At 49.0% G+C, this 25679-nt stretch overlaps 1 protein-coding gene across 3 annotated transcripts in view; it reads right to left on the bottom strand.

The window, feature by feature from the left end:
- Positions 1-25679, bottom strand: part of NPC1L1 (NPC1 like intracellular cholesterol transporter 1) — a 45077-nt gene that overhangs the window by 9657 nt on the left and 9741 nt on the right. For 2 of the 3 annotated variants that reach the window (XM_032642976.1, XM_032642978.1), the window contains exons 2-10: positions 14098-15623; positions 11689-11789; positions 11165-11337; positions 10801-10929; positions 10183-10365; positions 8957-9071; positions 8702-8829; positions 8119-8256; positions 7779-7868 (exon numbers count right to left, since the gene is read on the bottom strand). In XM_032642976.1, the coding sequence (XP_032498867.1) occupies positions 7779-7868; positions 8119-8256; positions 8702-8829; positions 8957-9071; positions 10183-10365; positions 10801-10929; positions 11165-11337; positions 11689-11789; positions 14098-15623 (2583 nt within the window). Of the gene's footprint in view, positions 1-7778; positions 7869-8118; positions 8257-8701; positions 8830-8956; positions 9072-10182; positions 10366-10800; positions 10930-11164; positions 11338-11688; positions 11790-14097; positions 15624-16617; positions 17396-25679 lie in introns of those variants that run through there. The other variant, XM_032642977.1, reaches the window with a different exon arrangement.

The following is a 25679-nucleotide window of genomic DNA, read 5'->3' on the forward strand; positions in this document are numbered from 1 at the left end:
GCCAGACCTTTAAGAAACATGACACTCAAAATCATCCACAAATACAGGGGAATTTAAACAGTCACTGCTCATGCCCAGGAAAAGGTGAAGGCTCAGAAAAGATCTGGAAAGACTTTAACTTTACATCTCAGGCTGATCTCCATGACAGAGACATCAGTAACAATTAAGTTTTTAAAAATAAATAAATAGGGCTTCCCTGATGGCACAGTGGTGGAGAATCCGCCTGCCAATGCAGGGGATATGGGTTTGACCCTGGCCCAGGAGGATCCCACATGCCGCGGAGCAACTAAGCCCATGTGCCACAACTACTGAGCCTGCACTCTAGAGCCCGCGTGCCACAACTACTGAAGCCCATGCACCTAGAGCCCGTGTTCTGCAACAAGAGAAGCCATGACAATGAGAAGCCCACGCACCGCAATGAAGAGTAGCCCCCGCTCACTGCAACTAGAGAAAGCCCACGCACAGCAACAAAGACCCAACACAGCCAAAAATAAAAACAAATAAATAAATTTATAAAAATAAATAAATAAATAAGCAAACCCTGGGGAAGGAAGAGAATCTGATCTCTAGAGTTACTGTGGACTCTCAAATGTCCATTTTTCAACAACAATAACAAAAAAAATCATAAAACATACAAAGACTCAGAAAGATATGGCCCATACCTAGGAACAAAAATTAATCAACAGACACCATCCCTAAGAAAGACCAGACAATGGATTTATTAGAGACTTTAAAACAACGATCTTAGAGATGCTCAAAGAGCTAAAATAACATATGGACAAAGTCAAGAAAAAGATGTATGAACAAAATGGAATGATCAATAAAGAGAAAACATAAAAGAGAACCAAAAAGAAATTCTGGGGCTGAAAAGTACAATAATTAAATAAACAATTCACTATAGGGATTCAAAAGCATATTTGAGCAGTCAGAAGAAGAATTACCAAACATGAAGATAGGACAATTGAAATTATCAAGTGAAGAAGAGAAAGAAAAAAGAATAAAGAAAAATGAACCTGTGGGACATCATCAAGCAGACCAACATACGCATAATGGGAATCCCAGAAAGAGAAGAGAGAGAAAGAAAGAGGAAGAAAGATTATTTGAAGAAATAACAGCCAAAATTTCATAAATCTGATGAAAGATATGAATATAAACATCCAAGAAGCTTAACAAACTCCAAGTAGGATAAACTCAAAGAGACCCACACCAAAGCACATTACAATTCAGCTGTTGAACGATAAAGACAAAAAGTGAATTTTGAAAGCAACAAAAGAGAAGAAGCTTATCATATACAAAGGATCCCAAATAAGATTATAAGCACAGTTCTTATTAGAAAACTTGAAGGCCAGAAGGTGGTGGGTTTGTATACTCAAAGTACTTAAGGGGAAAAAACTGTCAACCAAGAATCCTACTTCTGGCAAAACCATATTTCAGAAATGACGGGAAGATTAAGACATTACCAGATAAACAAGTGCAGAAGGAGTTTGTTGCCACAAGACCTGTCCTGCAAGAAGCACTAAAAGGAGTCTTTCAAGTTGAAGTGAAAAGATGCTAGGGTATAACTCAAAGCCATATAAAGAAATGAAGATCACTGGTAAAGGTAAATACATCGAAAATTATAAAAGCTAGTTTTATTGTAACTTTGGTTTGTAACTCCATTTTTTTATTTCTACACAACTTAAGAGACTAATACATAAAAAATGATTAGTCTGCATTTTTGGATACACAGTACATAAAGATGTAATTTTGTGATAGCAATGACTAAAAGGAAATGGAAAGGAACTGTATAGGAACAGATTTTTTTCTATGTAATTCATGTTAAACTAGGATAAATTCAACAAATTTTAGGATATTTAATGTAATCTCCCTGGTAACCACAAAGAAAATAGCCATGGAATATACACAAAAGGAAATGGGAAAGGAATTTAAGCATTTCACTATCAACTAAACAAAAAGAAGATAGTAATGCAGGAAATGAGAGACAAAAAAGCTATAAGGTATATAGAAAACAAATAGCTCAACGACATAAGTAAGTCTTTCCTTATCAGTAATTACTTTACATGTAAATAGACAACTCTCTCCAGAAAGAAGTCAGAGGTTAACAGCATGGATAAGAAAAACATGATCCGACTACATGATGTCTATAAGAGACTCACTTGATATCCAAAGTTGCCCACAGGTTGAAAGTGAAAGTATAGAAAAAAGATATTCCATGCAAATAGTAGCCAAAGGAGAGGTGGCTATCCTACTACCAGGTAAAATAAAAAGGTTACAAAAGACAAAGAAGAACATTATATATTAATAAAAGATTCAACAAAGCAAGAGTAAGTGTGTATAAACAGTTACACACCTAATGAATGACCGTCAAAATCTATGAAGCAAAACTTGATAGAAATGAAGGGAGAAATAGAAAGTTCTACAATAATAGTAGGAGAGTTCAATACTCCAGTGTCAATAATGGTAGGACGCACAGACAAGATAATTAAGGAAATAGAGGACTCGAACAACACAATAAACCAACTAAATCTAACAGACATATGCAGAAACTCTGCCCAACAACAACAAAATACATATTTCTCTCAAATACACATGGAACATCCTCCAGGATAAACCATGTGTTTGGCCACATATTAGATCTCAACATTTAAAAAGATAGTTATATTATATATATTCTCAGACCACGACTACATAAAGTTAGAAATCAGTAACAGAAGGAAAAATGAAAAATTCACAAACTTGTAGAAATTATACATCACACTCTTAAACAACCAGTGGGTCAAAGAACAAATCAGAAAGGAAATTAGAAATTTACAGATGAATGAAAATGAAAACATAACATGCCAACACTTATGGGATGCAGTGAAAGCAGTGCTAAGGAGGAAATTTATAGCTATAAATGTTCACTATAAAAAAGAAGAAAGATCTCAAGTCATCATCCTAACTTACAGAACCAGAAAAAAAAAAAAAACTAACTAAACACAAAGCTGCCAAGACAAAAGAAATAATAAAGATTGGAGCAGAGATAAATAAAATAGAGAATAGGAAAACAATATAGAAAATCAATGAAACCAAGAATTGGTTCTTCAAAAAGTTTAACAAAAGCAACAAAGATTTACTTATGTCGACTAAGAAAAAAAGAAAAGACTCAAATTACTAAATCTGAATTGAAAGTGGGGACACAACTACTGATTCTACAGAAATAAAAGGAATTGTAAGTAAGTACTATGACCAATTGTATGCAAACAAGTTGAATAACCTAGATGAAATGGACAAATTCCAAGAAACACAGAGCCTACCAACATTGTGAAAAGAAGAAATAGAAAATCTGAATAGACCCATAACTAGTAAGGAGTTTGAATCCATTCTCAAAAATCAACTCAACATAGAAAAGCCCTGTACCTGATGACTTCACTGGTGAATTCTACCAAACATTTTAAGAAGAATTAACACCAATACTCCTCAAACTCTTCCAAATAATTGAAGAGGAGGAAACACCTTTAGCTCATTATATAAGGCCAGCATTGCCCTAATACCAAAGCCAGACAAAGACACTACATGAAAAGAAAGACTACAGACAAATATCCCTTATGAATATTGATGAAAAAAAATCCTCAACAAAATACTAGCAAATTGAGTTCAACAATATTTTAAAAGGGTTATACACTGTGACCAAATGGGATTTATCTCAGAATTCAAGAGTGGTTCAACACATGAAAATCAGTCAATGTAATACACCACATTAATAGAATGAAGAGAAAATCACATGATCACCTCAACTGATGCAGAAAAACTTTTGACAAAATCCCACATCCTAGGAATTCCCTGGCAGCCCAGTGGTTAGGACTCAGCGCTTTCACTGCTCTGGCCCGGGTTCGACCCCTTGTTGAGGAACTAATATCCTGCAAGCCGTGCAGCGTGGACAAAAAAAAAAGAATTCCACATCCTTTTATGAAAAAAAACCTCAGAAAAGCAGGAGTACAGCAGAGTTCCTCAACATGATAAAAGCCATAGATATGAAAATCCCACAGCTAATATCATACTCAGTGGTGAAAAACTGAAAGAATTTCCTCTAAGATTGAGAACAAGATAAGGATGCCTGTTTTCACCACTTCTATTCAACATAATACTGGAAGTTGTAGTCAGAGCAGTTAGGCAAGGAAAAGAAATTAAAGGCATCTAAACTGGAAAGCAAGTAAAATTATCTCTGTTCATAAAATACATGATCTTATATACATATATAAAACTCTAAAGATCCACCAGAAAAAACCCGTTAGAACTAATAAATTCAGCAGAGTTGTAGGTTACAAAATTAACACACAAAAATCAGTTGCATTTCTATACATGAGCAATGAGTAATCCAAAAAGGAAATTAAGAAAACAATTCCATTTACTATAGCACCATAAAATACTTAGGAATTAACTTCACTGAGGAGGTGAAAGACTTAAACACTGAAAACTAAAAATCATTGCTGAAAGAAATTAAAGAAGACAGAAATTGAAAGACATCCAATATTTATGAGCTGGAAGATTTAATATTGTTAAGATGTCAATAGTACCCAAAGCAACCTATAGATTCAGTGAAATCCCTATCAAGATCCCAATGATTTTTTTTGGCATAAATACAAAACTTCATCCTAAAATTCATACTGGAATCTCAAGGGACCCCAAATATTAAATAATCTTGGCAAAGAAGAACAAAGTTGAATGACTCATATTTCCTGATTTCAAAATTTACCACAAAGGTACAATAATCAAAACAGTGTGACTGCAAAAAAAACAAAAAAAGTGAAATTTGGGGGCTTCCCTGGTGGTGCAGTGGTTGAGAGTCTGCCTGCTGATGCAGCGGACATGGGTTCGTGCCCCGGTCTGGGAAGATCCCACATGCCACGCCACGGAGCAGCTAGGCCCGTGAGCCATGGCCGCTGAGCCTGCACGTCCGGAGCCTGGGCTCCACAACAGTGAGAGGCCCGTGTACCGCAAAAAAAAAAAAAAAACAGTGTAGTACTGGCACAAAGACAGACATATAGACCAATGGAATAGAACAGAAAGCCTAGAATTAAACCCTCACATATATGGTCAAATGATTTTTGACAAGGGAGCCAAGATCATTCCCACCAGCAAATGGTGCTGGGGAAACTGGATATCTACATGCAAAAAAATGAAGTTGGACCTTCAAAAGTATACATAAATATATATAAAAATCAACCCAAAATGGATCTAAATTTACGAGTTAAAACTACAAAACTCTTAGAATAAAACAGGGGGAAAACTTCAGTACATTGGATTTGGCAGTGATTTATTGTTTTTTGTTGTTGTTGTTGTTTTTGGCCACGCCACAAGGCTTGCGGGATCTCAGTTCCCCAACCAGGGACTGAACCCGGGCCCTGGCAGCAAAAGCCCAGAGTCCTAACCACTAGACCATTAGGGAACTCCTGGCAAAGATTTATTCTTGAATATGACACTAAAGGCACAGTTAACGGACAGAAAAATAGACAAATTAGACTTTATGAAAATTAAAATCTTTGGTGCATCAAAGCATACTACCAATAGAGTAAAAAAAACCGACAGAAATGAAGGAAATATTCACAAATCACATATCTGATAAGGGATTGATTATCCAGGATATCTAGAGAACTCTTAGAACTCAACAACAAAATCCAATCCAATTCAAAACTAGACATTTCTCCAAAGGAGCTATACAAATGGACAGTAAGTACATGCTTAACATCACTAACTGTTAGGGAAATGCAAATCAAAGCCACAATGAGATACCACCTCACACCCATTAGGATGGCTATTATCAAAAAAGAAACAAACAAACCAACCAAAAAAACCCAGAAAACAAGTGTTGGTGAGGATGTGGAGAAATTGGAACCCTGTGCGTTGTTGGTAGGAATGTAAAATGCTACAGCTGCTGCTATGGCAAACAGTATGGAGCTTCCTCAGAAAATTAAAAACTAGAATTGCCATATGATTTAGCAATTCTATTTCTGGGTATATACCCAAAATAATTGACAGCAGGATCTCAAAGAGATACGTGTAAACCCATGTTCATAGCAGCATTATTTCACAATAGCTAAAACGTGGAAGCAACCCATATCCATCAACAGAAAAATGGTTAAGGAAACTGTGATGTATGTGCATTCGTATACATATGAATATTCTTCAGCCTTAAAAAGGAAGAAAATTCTAACACGTGTTACAACATAGCTAAACCCTGAGGACATTATGCTAAGTGAACGAAGCCCATCACCAAAGGACAAATAACGTATGATTCCACTTACATGAGGTGCCTAGATTAGGCAACTTCAGAGACAGAGGGTAGGATGGTGGGTGCCAGGGGCTCGGGGGAGGGGATGGGGAGTCAGTGTTTAATAGGGACAGAGGTTCAGTTTTGCAGCATGAAAGATGGAGATGGATGGTGGTGAGTGTTGCACAACAATGTGAACGTACTTAACGTCACTTTAAAATGGTTAAAATGGCAAATTTCATGTTACGTATATTTTACCAGAAGAAAAAACGGAGAGAAATAAGTTTTATAACCTCATAAGAAACAAACAAATCTCCCCCAAAGAAAAATAAACAAAGGGCATAAACAAAACCTCAGCTGGGTCTTGCAGCCCATCACCACCTTCCTTCTCGCTCATTGGCTCTGCCCACCAGGTCCCTGATGCCCATCCTGGGGGCACTGGGGACCCTCTTCTCTTCAGCCCTGTGAGCAGCCCCCAGGGCCACCATGGGTGGCAGGGTCATTCTGCACCCTTGCTGGCTTTGCTGCCTCCTCTCCCTCCCTATGATGGCTCGAAGGTGCCGTCCTGGCTTTCGGCTCTCCTCCCACCTCATCTTGCTTCCAAGGCCAGCACCACCTGCAGATGGCTACCCAGACTACTCATCCCAGGGCTCCTGCCAGCAACTGGACTCCCATCACCCTGCCCAGGGTGGCCCTGGGTGTCCGAGCCCTCATGACGCTCTCCCCCCCCGGAGCGCGGGCACGCAGACTTGCTTTCCCCCAGCCACCAGCCCACACCACCTCTGGTTGCACATCCAGACGAGCCTCTCCGATGTGTGCTTGCTGGCCCCAGCCTGGCAGTCAGCACGCTTCCCCACCCCCGAGCCCCGGCCTCCTGCTCTCGGGCTCTACCACCACTCCTCCCCACACCCAGTCACTCCCACACCCAGGAAATGCACCTGAGTGAGCCCCAGCCTCCCATGGGTCCGTGCCGTCACCCTTGCTGCCTTCCTCTGCAAATCCCACTCATGCTCAGATGCCCCTCGATCTCTCCTCTGCCCAGGACCCTCAAGTCACAGAGGTCTTTCCTTCCACTCTGCTGCCAGCCTCCAAGAACTCCCAGTACCTGGTGGGGAGGGGCTGCCCCGGCTCACCTAGGAAGAAGCCCCTGACCCTCACTGTCTTTCAGAGGACGGTACCGTGACATGGGCTGCTGAGGAGCCCAGGTCTGAGGATGTGGTGTGCCCAGAAGAAGGCAGGTGCTCAGCGAGCCTGCCCTGACAATCATCTCGATCGGCTCCCATGGCCAGCCCCTCGGGTGCCTGGTCGTCTCTCTCTCTCGGGGCCTGGGGCTGGTGCTGAGCTCCTGCGCTTTCCATACATGACGTGGCTTCTCTTCCCAGCCCCACGTGATGAGCGGTCCCGCACTCCTACCACGCCACTGCTCCATGCCGCCCCACCAGCTGTGTGCTGCTGACCCTCCCCACGTCCCTGGGGGCCGAGGGCAGGGGAGGGAGGGCACCCACGGGTGGCCCCAGGGCCCGCTCACCTTGGGCAGGGCCAACTCCTGGTCCAGCCCCACTTTGATGTAGCACATGAAATAGAGACTTGCTCCAAACATGGCCAGGAAGAGCAGCAGCTGCGGGGGGAAGCGCCATGTGAAGGCCTCCTGCCCAGCAGCTCCCCAGGCTGGGTCTGGGCGGGGTCTCGTGGGGAACATTCTGGAGTTGGGCAGGCTTGAATCTCAGCCTCCCTCTTGCTTCAGCTCCTGGACCTGGGCAAGCTCGACACCCCTCCAAAGATGACGGACGAGGCGAGGGTCCAGGCTGAGCAGACCCCTGTCCCCGGGTGGTGCGAGGCCCCCCAGCTTTCCCTCCGTCCCCACTCACCACGACCACACGGGTGAACCGGTGCAGCAGGAACGGGACGTAGAACTTGCGGAAGCATCGGAGCAGTACTCCCTCGTCCTGGCTAGGCGGGGGCAGCTCCCGGGCGCTCTTGCAGCAGCAGACGTCCAGCCGGGAGGCCTGGGAGGAGGCAGGCGCTCAAGGTGGCCCCAAAACAGACCCCAGGGACCACCTCCCTCCCATGGGGTGGGAGAGCCACCTTCCACAGGTGGCCTGTGCCAGCACCACCCAGCGGGGACATGCCACTGTGCGTTGCCTTTATCTCTATTTTCTACCTTGATAAAACACCTTTGAATTTTGCACCATCACGGAAACAGGAACTCCCTCCCTGTCAGTCTCTCATTTATATTTTATGTCATGACCTCGTGTACTTTAGGAGGGTTGATCATATTCCCCCAAATTACCAAGATGAGGTTGCTTCGGGACGTTGGGGACTACGTGGCCCAAATAGTCCAGCACTCTGTTGCCGTGCTCAAGGCCACACTCTGACCCTTTACTTCTACACAGTAAAGCCACCCCAGCCCCAGCCAAGATGAGGGTCCCTTGCTCTCTCCACCTCCCCTACCTCCTGCCTTCTGCTGTCAAGGGAGAGCAGGGCCACGAAAGCCGACATCTGCAGCAGGAAGTCGAGAAGCAACGCGAAGCCGGAGGTCAGGGCAAAGGTCCGCACGGCTGGCATGGGGGTCAGAGCTCCTGGTGGGGAAGGGGACCAGGGTTGAATCTCAGGGCCCGGCACCCACTCAGACGGTACAAAGGGAAAGCAGGCTGCCAGCCTCCAAGAACTCCCAGTACCTGGTGGGGAGGGGCTGCCCCGGCTCACCTAGGAAGAAGCAGATGGCCTCGGAGAGGCTGCAAAGCAGCATGCTGGGGGCCACTCTGCCCAGGGCTCGGCCGATGTGGGCCTCCCGCCCCTCCCCAGGCCTCCGTGGCAGTCTCTGTGTGGGGATGGCAGGGACACGGTCAAGATCCAGCCAAGGGCTCTGTCCCTCGCAGGCCAGCAGGGAGCTGGCAAGTGCCACCCGCTCCCCCAGGCACGGCCATCGCCTGGAGACCCAGCCAGGCCTGAGGAAATGGCTCCACCCTCCCCAGTGCGAGCAGACCCTGCCAACACTGTGCTCGGCCACATCTTCCACTTCTCAGGGCCTGGCCCAGAGAAAGGCTTGGCACGTCTGGGGATCATCCTTGCTCTGACCCATCGTGGAACCCTGAATGTTCACTAACGGGAGAGGCTAAATGGACCCTGACTTGTCCTTCCATGGAATGCTACCTAGTAGCACAAAGACAGAGGCGGCTGTGTGTGGGACAGAGAAGAACAAACCTGACTCCATATTGGATCTCTAACCTTTGTGCTCTGTTGCCTGTGCTTAGTCATGCTGGCTCTGAATCTTTTGTTCAAGAATGTTGCCTATGGTCTGAAATATACATGATGGCCCATTCTCAAGGCTCTGACCTTTCAAGGTATAACACTTTTCCATTCACACAGAGATAAAAAAGTTGCAGAGTCTAACGTGTCTTATCGGAGGTTTATAGGAACATTGTGACCAGACCTACACGGACAGCTGCAAGAACAAAGGATTCCCGGCACCAAAAAGTTTGTAACAACAAGCCACACCCCCTCCCCTTTTAGTATAAAAGAAGCCTAAATTCTAACTCGGGTAAGATGGTTCTTTGGGACGGTAGTCCACCACCTTCTCAGTCTGCTGGCTTTCCGAATAAAGTCACTATTCCTTGCCTCAACATCTCGTCTCTCGATTTATTGGCTTGTCACACAGCAAGCAGTATGAGCTTGGGCTCAATAACATATGTGCTGTGTGACACTCTTACCAGACAGTATGTGGGGCTGACAGAGAGCAAGTTCAGGTGACACAAATGGTATGAATACATCTATGTGAAAGATAAATAAACACAAAGCACGTTTTCTACAGGAATTGTACACATGGACATCAGCGCTTAGGAAGAGGCCATAAGAAGCCCAGCAAACCCATGCAGGGCTGCACCTGGGCATGTAGGGGCGGTTGGGGGTATATAGAACTCCTGCCCCCTTACCTGGTACTCGAGAACGAAGATGAAGATGTTGTCGGCCCCCACGGCGAGCACCAGGAATGGCACCACTTGCAGGATCACCAGTGAGGAGGGGACACCCAGGTAGGAGAAGAAGCCCATGGAAGCCATGACTGCTCCCAGCACCACAGCCACCCCACCCAGGCCCAGCGTAGCCTTGGAGTCCACCTGCAATGGGATCAGGCTTAGCCTCCTGGCTGCGGGGCTACCCGATGTGCCCCCAACCTGAGTTAGAGGAGGGCAGAGGGCAGGCTTGCTCCATGCTTCTGTGTTTTGGCCGCTCTGCAGAGCCATCCTCCCAAGGGCAGACCCTGTGAGCCTGCCACTTCTTCCTCAAGCATGCATTGTAAGATAATGTAAATATCAGCTTTGCATTTGCACAAGTTGGGGGTGGGGTATTGTCAGGGAGCAGAATGAAAACTTTTGAAACAGGACACCTCAAGAAGCATCACCCTTTGCGGGAGCCACTCTGGGTGTGTCCACTCTGCTGCTTTGAAGTGCTCTGGAAAGCAGGTTGGAAAGGTTCTAAGCACCCCATGGGCCATCCCCACCCTCACTGCTCCCCTCACTTCTCACCAGTACTCGGCTCCCCTCACTTCTCACCAGTACTCGGCGCCAGCTGGAGTAGCTGCCCAGGGCCAGGGAGATATACAAGAAGATGACGAGGTAGCTGACAGCGAAGATGGGCAGGTCCTCGGCTGTTGTGCTGTTGATCTCATCCTCCAGGGAGCGCTGTGGACGCACACCCGACCAGCCCCAGTGACCCAAGGGCTCGGCCAGCAGGCACTGTGTGCGTGAGCCACCGTGAGCCCCGGCAAGGCTGTGAGAACAGCTGTCGCATCACCCCATTCTCCTGGGCAGGCAGACACTAGCTAAAGGTCACTCAGGAGGGGCGAGGACATGATGGGGACACAGGACCCCACCCAGAGCCACTTGAACTGTCCTCCCCAAAGCCAGGGGACCCTACCTCCGCCATGAATGTGACCTGGAACACACCAGCCATCCGACGCTGGAAGGCTCGCATCTCCTCCAAGAAGGCCCCCTCCCAGAGCTTAGCCTGGGCCAGGCGGGGGTCCCCAGGAGGGTAATTGTTGAGGGAGAAGGTCATGATCAGGGCCTCCGCCTCAGAATAGTCCTTCCCTGGAAGGAGAAATGCTCAGCTACCCTCCAAGCGCACCTCTGCTTTCCTCCCCGACCCCAGCCGCACCGCTGTTTCCCCTCCCCCTCCCCTCCTCATCCAAGTCATTGTCGAATGACTACACCCCACTTCCCTCTCTCAGCCAAAGGCAAAGTCTATGGGCCCAGGCACAGAACCAGAGAACCTGGGCAGGGCTGGGACAAAATGAACGGGGTGGCAGAGGAAGGACAGAGGATGGGCGGGTCTGCAGCCACTCCCAGGCAGCAGGAAGCCCTTTGCCACTCCCATCCTTCTGCCTTTGACTCCTGCCCCGTATGTCCCCTCACTGTCCTCCCGGGGGCCACCCAGCTTACCTTTGTAGCCCCCCACGGCGAGGAAAGGGAAGACGGGCGCCCCGTAGTCAGCCATGCAGCTCAGGGCCAGGGCCGTGCCATCTTTGTAGGTGAGAGGGGCGCTGGAGGGAGAGGAACGCACCTTTCCTGATCCCACTCCCATCTCCGTGGCCCGGGTGCCCCACCCTGGACCCGCAGCGCCATCGCCTGACCCTGTGGTCAGAACATTTCTGGGCCCAATCCAGAGTGAACTGGAGCTCCCTGAGTGAGGCCTCAAGCTCTCTCTCCCCTCATCCCAGCCTCACCCTCCCGGCTCCGCCATCATGTCCTCCCGGATGCGGCGGGTGGGTGAGTGTCACACACGCTCCCCTGGGGTGGGGGCCGGAGTCCGGCACACAAGCCCCCCCGGGTCCTAACCACCAACAGAGCCACGCAGGCCTCACGCTGCCCTTAGCCTCCTCCTCCCACCAGCCCAGAAGCCTCCAGGCCCAGAGGTGGGAACTCCTTCTTTCCTTGGACAGCGTACCAGCCCTGCAACCTTGGGCAGGTCTCCATGCCCTCCACTGAGCCCTTTCTGCGAACACATCACACGTGTGTGGACGAAGCGCTCATTGTGCGCAAGTGTGTCCGTCAGTCACCAGCCGGCTGGGAGTGCTGGTTGCTGTGTGACCTTGAGCAGCTCACCATACCCCTCTGAGCCTCAGTTTCCATATCTCTGAAATGGGGATAATCGGGCCACCCAAGAATTGTTGTGAGCATCCAAAACCAAAGTAAAGCCAACTCGAGGACTGGAAACCTGGGGTCAGAGCGTCCTCCCTGACCTGCCTGTTCTGAGGGCCAGCCCTGGGGCTGAAGCACAGACTCTAGGAAGCAGCCCAAACTTGGCTCACCTGAAGGGTGGGAGCCCTGGCTCCCCTGTCCAATCCAGAGGTTCTCAGGGTGGCATGGGGGCCTCGGGAGCCCTGGAGACCCTTTCAGGGGTCTGCAAGGTCAAAACTATTTCCATAATAACACTAAGATGCTGTTTGCAATTTTTACCCTTCTTCGATCTCAAGTCTGTGGAGTACAGACAATTCACGGACATGGCTCTAGTTTCCATATTGCCACTAACATCTAAGAAAAGATCACTTGGGGACTTCCCTGGTGGTCCAGTGGTTAAGAATCCTCCTTCCAATGCAGGGGACGCGGGTTCGATCCCTGGTCAGAGAACTAAGATCCCACGTGCCAAGGGACAACTAAGCCCATGCGCCTCAACTAGAGAGAAGCCCGCATGCCGCAACTAAGACCCAACGCAAAAAAGAAAAAAAAAGATCACTTGCTGAGCTTTGGTGACGTATCAGAGCAAATCCACAATTCTCTGGAAAGGCTATTACAACACTCCTCCCTCCTCTGGCTACACGAGTGCGTGGCCAAGCATTCTCGCTGAGCTTCAACCAACAGGCCAAACGCAGAACCAGATGCCAGGATCCATCCAGCACCTTCTGCTAAGCAAGACCCTGACGAGATTTGCAAAGATATACAGAACAATGCTGCTCTTATCACTCCAGATATTTTTGGTACAGAAAATACCATTATTTTTCATAAAAATATGTTATTTGTGGCAGCATGTAACGGGCCTATTATTGTTATTTTTTAAAGAATTAAGAAATATTTCTCCGTTTTACTTTCTCACGTGGTAAATGTCAGTAGATATAACCTCTATCCAAACCCAAGCTCTCTGGAGTCCTCGGTCTTTTGTCAGAGTGTGAAGGGACCCTGAGACCAGGCTTTTGAGGACCTCTGCCCATTCCAACCCCAGAGAGCCTCAGTGGCTGCCTGTCCACCTACCTGCTCCCCTCCAGGCTTGGTAGCTCTCAGACCTTCGCTCTTGGTCCCAAGGCCCAGCGCCTTCACTGGCCTCCTGTTTGCACCACGGCAAAGTGGACACAGCCGGGGACAAAACCCCAAACAGCATGAAGGGGTGTAGCTGCAGCCTGCACAAGGGTACCCAGCCCAGGCGAGCAGGACCTAAAACCAGCCCCGGCCCCTGCCCTGGCCCGGGGCACCTCACGGGCTACCCATGGCCCTGCTGGCGTGCATCCAGGCCCAGCACAAAAGCAGAAAGGAAAATAACGAAGCACACCCATGAGCAGGGCCCTCGGATTGCTCTGCGACCCTTAGACCAAGAACATGCAAGGATGGGCCCTATGTCAGGAGCGCTGCAGAAAGACCGCGTGGAGGCTCTGACGGTCAGGTGCAAACCAGCTACAGTGAGCACGCACCCCGCTTACGGCGTGCGGGTCCGAGAGGGAGCACGGAAGGAAATGGCACGTCACCGCCCCTGCAACCGAGGCCCAGAGCCACACGGGGCCTCTCAGTTTGGGCTGTGTACCTGGCCTGGGCTCCAGGGGGCCCACGCCAACCCCAGCAGCCACGCCCGCGAGCACTCACTTGGCGCAGTAGAGAAAGTGGTCCTTCCAGTCCACCTGGGAGGTCTGCCCCAACAGCGTCTGGTTGGCCGTGAGCAGCAGGCGCGTGCGGTTGTTCTGGAAATACTGCAGGAGGCTGTTGACGCAGCAGTCGGAGAGACTGGCGTTGTGCGGGTTGAGGGGGGCGTAGCAGGTGTCCTGCAGGGAGACGTTTCGCTGCTCCTCTGGCGACCACACCTGCAGGCGCCGCAGCCTCTCCTGCAGCTCCAGCACCTCCAGCAGCAGGTCAGAGGACAGGATCCCACTGAAGTTCTTGGGCCCCAGCAGCAGGGAGTCATACCTGTAGCGGGGCCGGCCAGGTGCCGTCAAGATCACCTGGTTGGTTCGGAAGAAGGGGCCAAAATGCTTGTCGTGGAACGCCTTCTCACTTCGGGCTTGGCTGCTGGGGGCTGACCACAGCTCCACGGGGTCTGTGGTCAGTTCTATAAAAGCCAGGCCCCCTGCCAGGGGCACCACCACAACAGTGGACACCACCAGGATGGTCACTGGCCACGAGGCCACCCACGTGCCCCAGCGCTGGAAGCACTGGCTGAGGACGGTGTGGGTGGAGAGGCTGAGCCGGTGGGCGAGGCTGATGCTCGCCTCAGGGCTGGGCGTCTTGCGTTGGCGCCGCTTGGCCAGGCGGGACCACAGGAGGAAGGCGGTGAGCAAGGCGAAGAGAGAGCAGAGGATGAGGATGAGGGCCAGGCTCCCTACCATGCGGCCCAGGTAGAAGGTGGGGTCCAGAGCCGGGGGCCGGGCGATGACAGGGCAGGAAGCAGTACAGTCCTGGCAGGAGCAGGCCGACGCGCCGTAGCCCAGGGACTGGTTGCAGGGCACGACCTCATCGTTCAGAGGTTGCATCACGCTGCCCTCGGCTTGGCTAGGCTCCCACAGGTGAAAGGTGATGTCCAGGGGTGCCAGGCCGTTCCCCGTGTCCCCCTGGAAATTGAGCCAGCGCTGGGCGTTGCAGAGGGCAGAGCCGTAGACACCGCACATGGAGCCCACCACCAACGTGGCGGCCGCAGGGATGCGCACCCGGCTGCAGGAGTTGTAGGTCCGCTCGGCGAAGCTGCGCTGGTAGTAGGCCTCATAGGCCACCACCGCCCGGGGCTGGCTGCCCCCCCGCCCGGCCACTCGGGTCACATTGATGAAGAGGCTCTGGTTGGAGCTGCAGGTGTTGTGACAATGCAGGCTCACGAAGTTGTCAGAGCAGGCAGGGCAGCGGGTGAGGAGGGCCTTGGTGACCCCCAGGCTCATGTCCAGGGCCACCAGCTGTTTCGGGGAGCAGCAGGCGTAGGTGGTGTTGGGGCCGGTGTAGAGGCGGGGACAGATGCTCCGCAGGAGGGTCAGGTGGTCACCCGTGACGTGGCGAGCAGGCGTGTTGTCCAGGCAGGACACGTTGGTCAGTGAAGCCAGGCTTCCAGACAGCTCCGGGTTCTTCCCACACTCGTCATAGAAGGCGCAGTATCCGGGCCGGTGTATGGGCGTGTACAGCTCGCTCTGGGCCTGTGGAACAGGGCAGCATCACCCAGAGCCCCAGCGCCGGCCAGCACCTCCGGGTAGCTGATGGGGCAGCGGGCAGCCAGGACAGGTGTGGAGAAGGAAGCAGAGCAGGGCGGGTGAGGGGTGGACGCCAGGCAGGTCCAGGATGCCAGGGATCCTGGGGGAGTGCTGGAGGAGGTGGGGCACCAAAGCAGCACGTGGGGCTCCCAGTGGGGTCTGAGGGTGGTGAGCGGATGGGAACAGCCAGGCCTCCACCCTGAGCGACAGGGTCACTGGAGAGTGAGGTGACCTAGCACATCTGCCTTTAGCAAGGTCACTCCGGAGGGTAAGGGGACAGTAGTGACAACTGGGTCACCCAGGAGACCCCTGGAAGCCACTGTGTGGTCCTGCTGAGAAACGATGACCCCTGGACAGGTGGAGGGCTGCTCCAAGGGGCCGTGTGGATGCAGGCCCTGTGCACCTGGGGCACCATTGTCGTTGCTGGCGGCTGCCACCATGCCCAAGCTGCAGCCAGGGCCCCTCTTGGAGATTCTGAGCTGAGCTTCCCCTGCCCTTACCTGCTGGGGGCTGAAAGCCTTCACCCACCTTCCCAGACGTGCAAATGAGCAAGAAACTTGCAAGGCAAGACCTCCTCCCAAACCTAGATGCTAAATCCTCATTAGGTGATTCTCCCCCCGAACCCGTGCCGTCAGCACCCCGGGACTGGCTCCTCCCTTAACCTTCCACAAACCGTCTTAGGCCAGGACACCCACAGAGGACCAGGAATGGGAGGCACTCAGTCACACCCAGTCCAGCTACCCCCTGCTCAACGCTTGTGTCCATCTAACCCCGCGACCTGAAGACTTGAGCAGCTCAGGGCCCTCCACCTGCACCCCTCCTCTGGGGAGCCTGGGATCCCTCATCTGTTTAGAAACTGCCCCCTCCCCAGACCCCAGGCCCTCTCTCACTGTTGCCAAGCAGCCCCCTGCCCGGGGTGGACATAGGGCCTGGGACTCACCGACTTCAGGAGCAGAGCCCAGAGCAGCCAGCCCTTCAGGCCGACCTCCACCATCCTGGCACTGGGAAGGGGTCAGAGGGTAAGTAAGGCCAGGACTTGGGGACAGCCAAGGGCTGGCTCCTGGCAACACACAGAGCTCACTGCGGCCGTACATATACTAAAACTGGGGACGGCCTACGAGGCAGCTTCCCCACCCGGGACAGTGTCACCCGATTGAGCTGGGGACCAATGGGGCTGAGCGCTGCACCTCCCAGGGCTCCCAGCTGGTTAATGATCCACCTCACTTGTCCCTCCAACCTTTGGCTGCACCCTCTCAGTTGAGCCTCCCGGGGTGTCCCCTTCACCCACTTCCCAAAGTGACCAAGGCCAGAGGGCTGAGCGAGCCAGAGACTTCCCGTGAGCTCCCCAAGCGGCCTCTGTTGCAGGAGGAGGTCCCAGGCCCAGGGACGAGTGCAAGACGTGGCTGGGCCCGGGCACCGGCCCTCTGAACCTCTCTTCGCGCCCCCAAGCCTCAGCCTCAGACCCCCCAGTCTCCCCAGCACCCTCTTGGGTCCAGGCCAGCTCTGGCTGGGACACACCCTTGCACTGTCATCCTTGGCAACTGTTGTTAATTAATATTAACAACCCGATAACAGAGGGGGCAGTTAGGGGTGGAGTGACACAGTGACAGCAGTCTCCTCTGGGTGGAGGGGCAAACACCAGCTCACTGGGGTCTGACAGTGCACAGAGACCCCAGGTGTGACGGGTACACACAGCCTCGCTCCTCCGCCCCCGGCCCCTCCCTTATGTCCCGTGCCCAGGTCTGTCCCCACCAACCACAGAGGGGCTGAGTGTCGCTGGGAGCCCCAGGCAAGCAGCCCCGACCCCCCTGGGCCCAGGTTACACTTCATTCACCTTCTGCTCCTTCCAGATAGGGAGCTCTGAGGCCTCCCTCGGGCTCTCCCTATCACCAGAATGGGTCAGACCTTGGCCCCCATGCCAAAGCTGAGCAGATAAGGTCAGCCCGGTGGGGGAGCTATCATGTGGCCACCTGCCAGAGGCAGCTGCTGGAAGGAAACTGCTGTCTCCCTGGTCTTGTGTTTGCTTCATAGACCCTGGCCTGACTCAGAGGGAGCCACCCAACACATACAGGGGAAGACAAGCCAAGAGCGGGGGAACCAGACGCCAAGGGGGGATGCCAGGGCAGGTGCAGGCGGACCCCTAAGCCCCCAGTCAGCCACGGTGGAGAGGAGAGCCAACAGCCCAGGGGCTGCCGTGTGCAGTGACCTCCATCCGGCACCTCCCGGGCCCCGCCCCCATACACCCTGGCAGGCAGATGCTGGGACTCCAGCTCCGTCTCCCAGATAGGCTCTGTCCTCTCTCCTAGATGTCCATCCCCCGAAGCAGACGCTGAGGCAGGGATTCCACTGCAAAGAGTTGATTTGGAAGGTGATCCCAGAGGGCACCAGCAGACAGTGGGGATGAGCCAGGGGATGGAAGGAAGCAACCAGAGTGCATTGAAGAGTGGGCTCCTTGGACTTCCCTGGTGGTCCAGTGGTTAGGTCTCCATGCTTCCACTGCAGGGGGCACTGGTTCCGTCTCTGGTCGGGGATCTAAGACCCCGCATTGTGTGCTGCGCGGCCCACAAAAAAAAAAAAAAAAAAGTGGGCTCCGGCTCGAGTACCCACAGCCTCACGGGGAACCTCTGGAAGATGATGTGGAGCCTGCCCCAAGGGTGTGTGCTTGTCCATCACCTTCTTTGGTCGCTGATTGAGGACATTCTCTGCAGCTTCAGCCCCAGGCCCCTCTGGCACTTGTGGAGCCCCCGGGCACACCCCTTGACCTAGTTTGTCCCTAGGGGAGGCCCACAGAGACGGAGCCCAGACGTGTGGCCTCTGGGATCTTCTCTGAAACACACACAGGGGGAAAGCAGCAGTATCCAGCTCTGAGTAAAAGACGAAAACTCTCAGCCACAATCTCACCACCTGGCTCCCTGGGCATGTGTGGGGTCTCCGAGGCCACGCTCCGGGCACAGACTTCTGTTGTGAGCACAGTTTTTGTACACTCCCGTATCCCACTTTATCTCCTGACATTTAGCACAGACTCAACACTTCCTTCAGACTCTGACTAGCGTGTGTGTCACTGGGCTGTGTCCCACAGAGTGATGGATTGCCTGCTCTCCTAGTGCCAAAGGTCGGCTGCTTCCAATAAAGAAGTTTTGGGTTGATATCTTTGTGCCTAACTGTATTTCCTCTATTTTGTATTTATCTTCCTTAATCCAGGATTCCAGAGATGAGATGGGAGTGTTGACGAGTACCACGTTTACAGCCCTAAGTACACACAGTTCATCAGCTCTCCCCGTGGGCTAATCTAATCTAGGATGTCTTGACTAATTATCAGATTCTTGCTTATGTGTCGGGTGAAGGGGTCAGATGGTGGACACACATGGATTCCCCAAGGGTTGTGACTCTTTTCACTGACACCAGCAATAACCAAAAGTGCCAAGTCACTAGCCTCACCTTCACTGTGTGTTCAATCTGTTGTCAGACTTTACAAATTTAATAACTGTAAAAAGATGTCTCGTTTTCAATTCTCCTTTATTACTAGCGGGATAGAACCTGCCCCAGCAGTCCCAGAGAGGGAACTGGAGCTGAACACTGTTGCTAAGCTCAGGAGGTGGCGAGGAGGGGCCAGCTGCCAGCATAGGAGCCTCCTGCGGTCAGGGATGCCCGGCCGACGCAGCACGCCTCACTGGCTTGCCTCTCTGGACCCCAGGAGCGTGCTGAGGGTTTGCAGTCTGGGCTGAGAGGTCAGGGTAAGACGGTGATGCTCCACCAGTCACTGGTCCAGGCCATGGCACCTGGCTAACTGTGTGTGCAATGCTCTGACCAGCAGTGATGTGAACAGTTTATGGTCATTTCCAGCTCACAGGGGTAACCAGCCTACAGGTTGAGATTTTGGAACCTGGTCACTTAGTGGACCCTTCGTCTTCTTTGCCATCAGACCCCAATTCTATTTGGTGAAGGACTGTGTCCACAGTCCAGGTGAGAGATGCTGCTCCCTGCTCTCCCAGCCTCCTTTGCAGCCAGCAGGGGTCCCGTGATCCTGTTCTGGCCAATGTGAAGGCTTCTTTTAAGAAAAACTAGATTTAATTTTTGAGCAGTCTTATGTTTATAGAAAAATTGAGCAAACACAACATTGTAACAACTATATTTCAATTTTTTTAATTTGGGGGGACTTCCCTGGTAGCGCAGTGGTTAAGAACCCACCTGCCAACGCAGGGGACACGGGTTCGAGCCCTGGTCCGGGAAGATCCCACATGCCACGGAGCAACTAAGCCTGTGTGCCACAACTACTGAGCCTGCACTCTAGGACCCGCGAGCCACAACTACTGAGCACACGTGCCACAACTACTGCAGCCCACGCACCTAGAGCCCATGGTCCGCAACAAGAGAAGCCACCGCAATGAGAAGCCCGAGCACCACAGCGAAGAGCAGCCCCCGCTCAATGCAACTCGAGAAAGCAGCAACGAAGAACCAACGCAGCCAAACATAAATAAATAAATAAATATCCTTCTAAAAAAATTTTTTTTTCTTAACTGAACAGAAGGTACATAGCTCCCTCATGCCCTTTCATCCCCTCAACAGTTTCGTCTATTACGACTCTCTTGCATTACTGTGTGGCACATTTGTTGTAATCAATGAGCCAATATTGACACGTTATTATTCACTGAAGTCCATAGTTCACCTTAGAGTTCACTCTTGGTGTGTACATTCTATGGGATTTGACTAGTGTATAACGACATGTATCCACAATTATAATATTATACAGAATAGTGTCTCAGCCTAAAAATCCCCTGTTCATCCTTTGCTCTCCCTAAACCCGAACCACTGAAAACCGCTGCTCTTTGTGCATACATTTTTTTGTGTTCATAAAATACACATACCATAAAATTTACCTTCTTAACCTTTTTTTTTTTTTTTTTTTGCGGTACGCGGGCCTCTCACTGCTGTGGCCTCTCCCGTGGCGGAGCACAGGCTCCGGACGCGCAGGCTCAGCGGCCATGGCTCACGGGCCCAGCTGCTCTGCGGCATGTGGGATCTTCCCGGACCGGGGCACGAACCCGTGTCCCCTGCATCGGCAGGCGGACTCCCAACCACTGTGCCACCAGGGAAGCCCTCTTAACCATTTTTAACTGTCCAGTTCAGTGGTCTTAAAGACATTTACACTGTTGTGCTACCATCACCACCATCCATCCTCCTGACTCATTTCATCCGGGAAAACTGAACTTTGGTACCATTAAATGTTGACTCCCCATCTTCCCCTCCTCCCAGGCTCTGGCAACTACCATTCTTCTTTCTGTCTCTATGAATCTGACTAAGTACCACATATAAGTAGAAGCATACAGTAGTTGTCTTTTTGTTACTGGCTTGTTTCATTTAACATAATGTCTTCAAGATTCATCCATCTTGCAAAATTTCCTTCTTTCTTAAGGCTGAATGATATTCCATTGTATGTACACACCACATTTTGCTTATCCATCCGTCAATGGACACTTGCTTCCATTTTTGGGCTATTGTGAATAATGCTGTTGTGAACACAGGTGTACAATATCCCTTCCAGACTCTGCTTCAGTTCTTTGGAGCATATACCTAGGTATGGAATTATGGGACCGTATGGCAGTTCTATTTTTAATTTTTTGAGGAACCGCCATACTATTTTCCACAGCAGCTATACCATTTTATGGTACCACCAACACTGCACAAGTGTTCCAATTTCTCCATTTCCTTGCCAACACTTGTGCTTTTCTAGTTTTTTGATAGTAGCCATCCTAATGGGTGTGAGGTGGTATCCCATTGTAGTTTTGATTTTCATTTCCCTAATGACTAGTGATGTCGAGCATCTTTTCATGTGCTTATTCGTCATTCATATATCTTCTTTGGAGAAATGTCTATTCAAGTCCTTCGCCAATTTTTTAATTAGGTTTTTTTCTTGTTTGTTTTGGTTTTTGATGTTGAGTTTTAGGAGTTCTCTCTATAATCTGGATGTTAATCCTTTGTCAGATATATGGTTTGCAAATATTTTCTCCCATTCTGTGGGTTGTCTTTTTACTATGTTGACAGTGACTTTCGATGCAAAAAGTTAATTTTCATTTAGTCAAATTTCTCTATTTTTCCTTTCGCTAAATGTGCTTTTGGTGTCATATCCAAGGAATCATTGCCAAATCCAATGTCATAAAATTTTGTCCTATGTTTTATTCTAAGAGTTTTATACTTTCAGCTCTAAAGTTTAGGTCTTTAACATCCTAAACTTATAACACTCTAGTTTTTATTTATACCAGCTTAAGTTCAATAACATATAAAACTCTGTTCCTTTACAGCTCTGTCTCCACCTCTTTCAGCTGTTGTCACAGAATTACATCTTTATATATTATGCATCCAAAAACATAAACTAATAATTATTTCAAACGCATTTGGCTCTTAAATTACATAAGAAGTAAGATTTGGGGTTACAAACCAAGGTACAGTAATACTAGTTTTCACAGTTTTTTTAAATTAGTTTCTTAAATCATGTAGGAAACAAAAATTGCAGTTATAAATCATTGTTACAGTGAGATAGCTTTTATAATTGCCCACGTACCTTTACTGAGATCCTTATATCTCCATATGGCTTTGAGTTACTGTTTAGTGTCCTTGTAGCACTCCTTTGAGCATTTCTTGCAGGGAAGATCTAATGGTTACGAACTCCGTCCATTTTTGTTTATGTGGGAATGTCTTAATTTCTCCCTCACTTTTGAAGGACAGTTTTGCCAGATACAGGATTCTTGTTAACAGCTTTTTTCCTTTTAGCATTTTGAATATATCAGCCCAACATCTTATGGACTCCAAGGTTTCTGATGAGAAACTTGCTGATAATCTTTTTGAGGATCCCGTGTATGTAACAATTTGCTTCTCTCTTGCTGCTTTCAAGATTGTCTCTTTGGCTTTTGTAAATTTGATTATAATATGTCTTGGTATGGATCTGAGTTCACATTACTTGGAGTTCATTGTTTCTTGAATGTTTATGTTCATTTATTTCATCAAATTTAGAAAGTTTTCCACCATTATTTCTCCAAATATTCTCTCTGCCCCTTTCTCTCTTTATTCTCCTGAGACTCCTTGATGCATAGGGTGGTATGATGGATATTGTCCTACAAGTCCTTTAGGCTCCATTTGCTTTTCTTCAAATTTTTTCCTTTCTCTTTCTCAGACCTGATAATTTACATTATCCTATCTTCAATTCATTGATTTTTCTTTTTTTTATATAAATTTATTTATTTTTTTAGTTTATCTTTGGCTGCGTTGGGTCTTCGTTGCTGCGTGGGGGCTTTCTCTAGTTGTCGCGAGCGGGGCCTACTCTTTGTTGTGGTGCGTGGGCTTCTCATTGCAGTGGCTTCTCTTGTGGCGGAGCACAAGGTCTAAGCACATGGGCTTCAGTAGTTGCGGCACATGGGCTCAGTAGTTGTGGTTCGCAGGCTCCAGAGCAGAGGTTCAGTAGTTGTGGTGCATGGGCTTAGTTGCTCTGCGGCATGTGGGATCTTCCCGGACCAGGGCTCGAACCTGTGTCCCCTGCATTGGCAGGTGGATTCTTAACCACTGTACCACCAGGGAAGTCCCTTTCCTTTAGTTCTTTCAACATCTTTAGGACAGTTGTTTTAAAGCCTTTGTCTAGTATTTCTGCCAGTAGATATTTTTCAAAGACTGTTTCTGTCGATTATTTTTTCCCTTTGAATGGGTCATACTTTTCTGTTTCTTTGTATGCCTTGTGGTTTTTGTTGTTGAACACTGGACATGTGAATTTAATAATGAGGGAACTCTGGAAATCAGATTCCTCTCCTTCCCCAGGGTTTGTGGGGGTTTGTTATTGTTTTTGTTTATCGTGTATTGCTTTCTTTTTTTAAATTTTTATTGGAGTATAATTGATTTATGATGTTGCGTTAGTTTCAGGTTGTTTATTGTGTATTGTTTTCTGATTGTTATAGGCTGTCTCTGTGCCCAGGATCAACCTAAAGTATAAATTTAAGGTCTTCTCAAGTCCTTTTTTAGAATTTTCCTGGGCATGCAGGATCACTTTCTAATTTTCTCTGTATATGCAGTTGTTTTTGAATGTCCTAGATTTTAATGTCCTGGCCCCTGAGAGAGCAAAAAGTGAAAAATGAAGGTGGGAATAAAAGAGCACTGGTCCTTTAAACCTTCTGGAGGTCGCTTCACCTGCAGGGGGAGGGGCTTGCAACAACGAGGGAGGTGATGACTATTTGTCTGCACCTCTGCGACCTGAACCAGCAATCAGCCATCAGAGCACAGATCCCCAGTATCTGGAGGATAGGGTCCTTTTTGTCCACCCTGGCTCCAACTAGCTGTTGCGCACAGCTGCCTGCCTACAGGCTGGAAGTTGGGGATGGGTAGGTGCTACTGTACAAAGGGCTGAAACTGAGAAAAATTAACCCCAGTTTACCCTCCAAGTCTTCCCCTGGAAGTTGCAAGCCTTCAACAGACTCCAGATTTCCAAAATAGTTACATCAGACAAGTTCTGCCAGTGCAATTGTTGTCTAGGTGGGGAGACAGATTCCTGGTACATCCTACTCCATCAGCTTCTCATGATCTTCTTTCTCCAACATGAAGGCTTCTGTTTCCCTCATTAAATGGGATGTATGCAGCGGGCATGGCATTCTAGCATTTCTCCCTTTTCACTGCCCTAGACATAGATGGAATGTCTGGAGGTGTAGCAACCACCTTGTGGCCCTGAGGCATCAAACATGAGGAGAAAGGCAAGATGCACAAAATCACAGAGGGAGTGATATCAGCAAAATGGTGAACTAGGAAGCTCCAAGCTCTTGTTTTCCCACAAAAACACTGAAAAAACAAGCAGAGGATTTCCCTTGTGGTGCAGTGGTTAAGAATCTGCCTGCCAATGCAGGGGACACGGGTTCGATCCCTGGTCCAGGAAGATCCCACATGCCACAGAGCAACTAAGCCCATGAGCCACAACTACTGAGCCTGAGTGCCACAACTACTGAAGTTCACACACCTAGAGCCCATGCACTGCAACAAGAGATGCCACCGCAAAGAGAAGCCCATACACTGCAACGAAGAGTAGATCCTACTTGCTGCAACTAGAGAAAGCCCATGTGCAGCAACAAAAACCCAACACAACCAAAAATAGATAAATAAATTTATTTATAAAAACAAGCAGAACTGTCAGAACCAACTTTTTAGGAGCTCTGGAAAAAATTCAAAGGTCTGCAGCAACCAAGCAAGTGCTCAACCAGGAAAAAGCCATCTTCAAGACAGTAGGGAATATGACAAACCCACAGCCAACATTGTTCTCAATGGTGAAAAAGTGAAACCACTTCCTCTAAGATCAGGAACAAGACAAGGTTGTCCACTCTCACCACTATTATTCAACATAGTTTTGGAAGTTTTAGCCACAGCAATCAGAGAAGAAAAAGAAATAACAGGAATCCACATCAGAAAAGAAGAAGTAAAGCTGTGACTCTTTGCAGATGACATGATACTATACATAGAGAATCCTAAAGATGCTACCAGAAAACTATTAGAGCTAATCAATGAATCTGGTAAAGTAGCAGGATACAAAATTAATGCACAGAAATCTCTGGCATTCCTATACACTAATGACGAAAAATCTGAAAGAGAAATTAAGGAAACACTCCCATTTACCACTGCAACAAAAAGAATAAAATACCTGGGAATAAACCTACCTAAGGAGACAAAAGACCTGTATGCAGAAAACTATAAGACACTGATTAAAGAAATTAAGTATGATACAAACAGACGGAGAGATATACCATGTTCTTGGATTGGAAGAATCAACATTGTGAAAATGACTATACTACCCAAAGCAATCTACAGATTCAGTGCAATCTCTATCAAGCTACCAATGGCATTTTTCACAGAACTAGAACAAAAAACTTCACAATTTGTATGGAAACACAAAAGACCCTGAATAGCCAAAGCAATCTTGAGAAAGAAAAACGGAGCTGGAGGAATCAGGCTCCCAGACTTCAGACTATACTACAAAGCTAC

The sequence above is a fragment of the Phocoena sinus genome, chromosome 9, assembly GCF_008692025.1.
Source record: "Phocoena sinus isolate mPhoSin1 chromosome 9, mPhoSin1.pri, whole genome shotgun sequence".
Lineage (NCBI taxonomy): Eukaryota > Metazoa > Chordata > Mammalia > Artiodactyla > Phocoenidae > Phocoena > Phocoena sinus.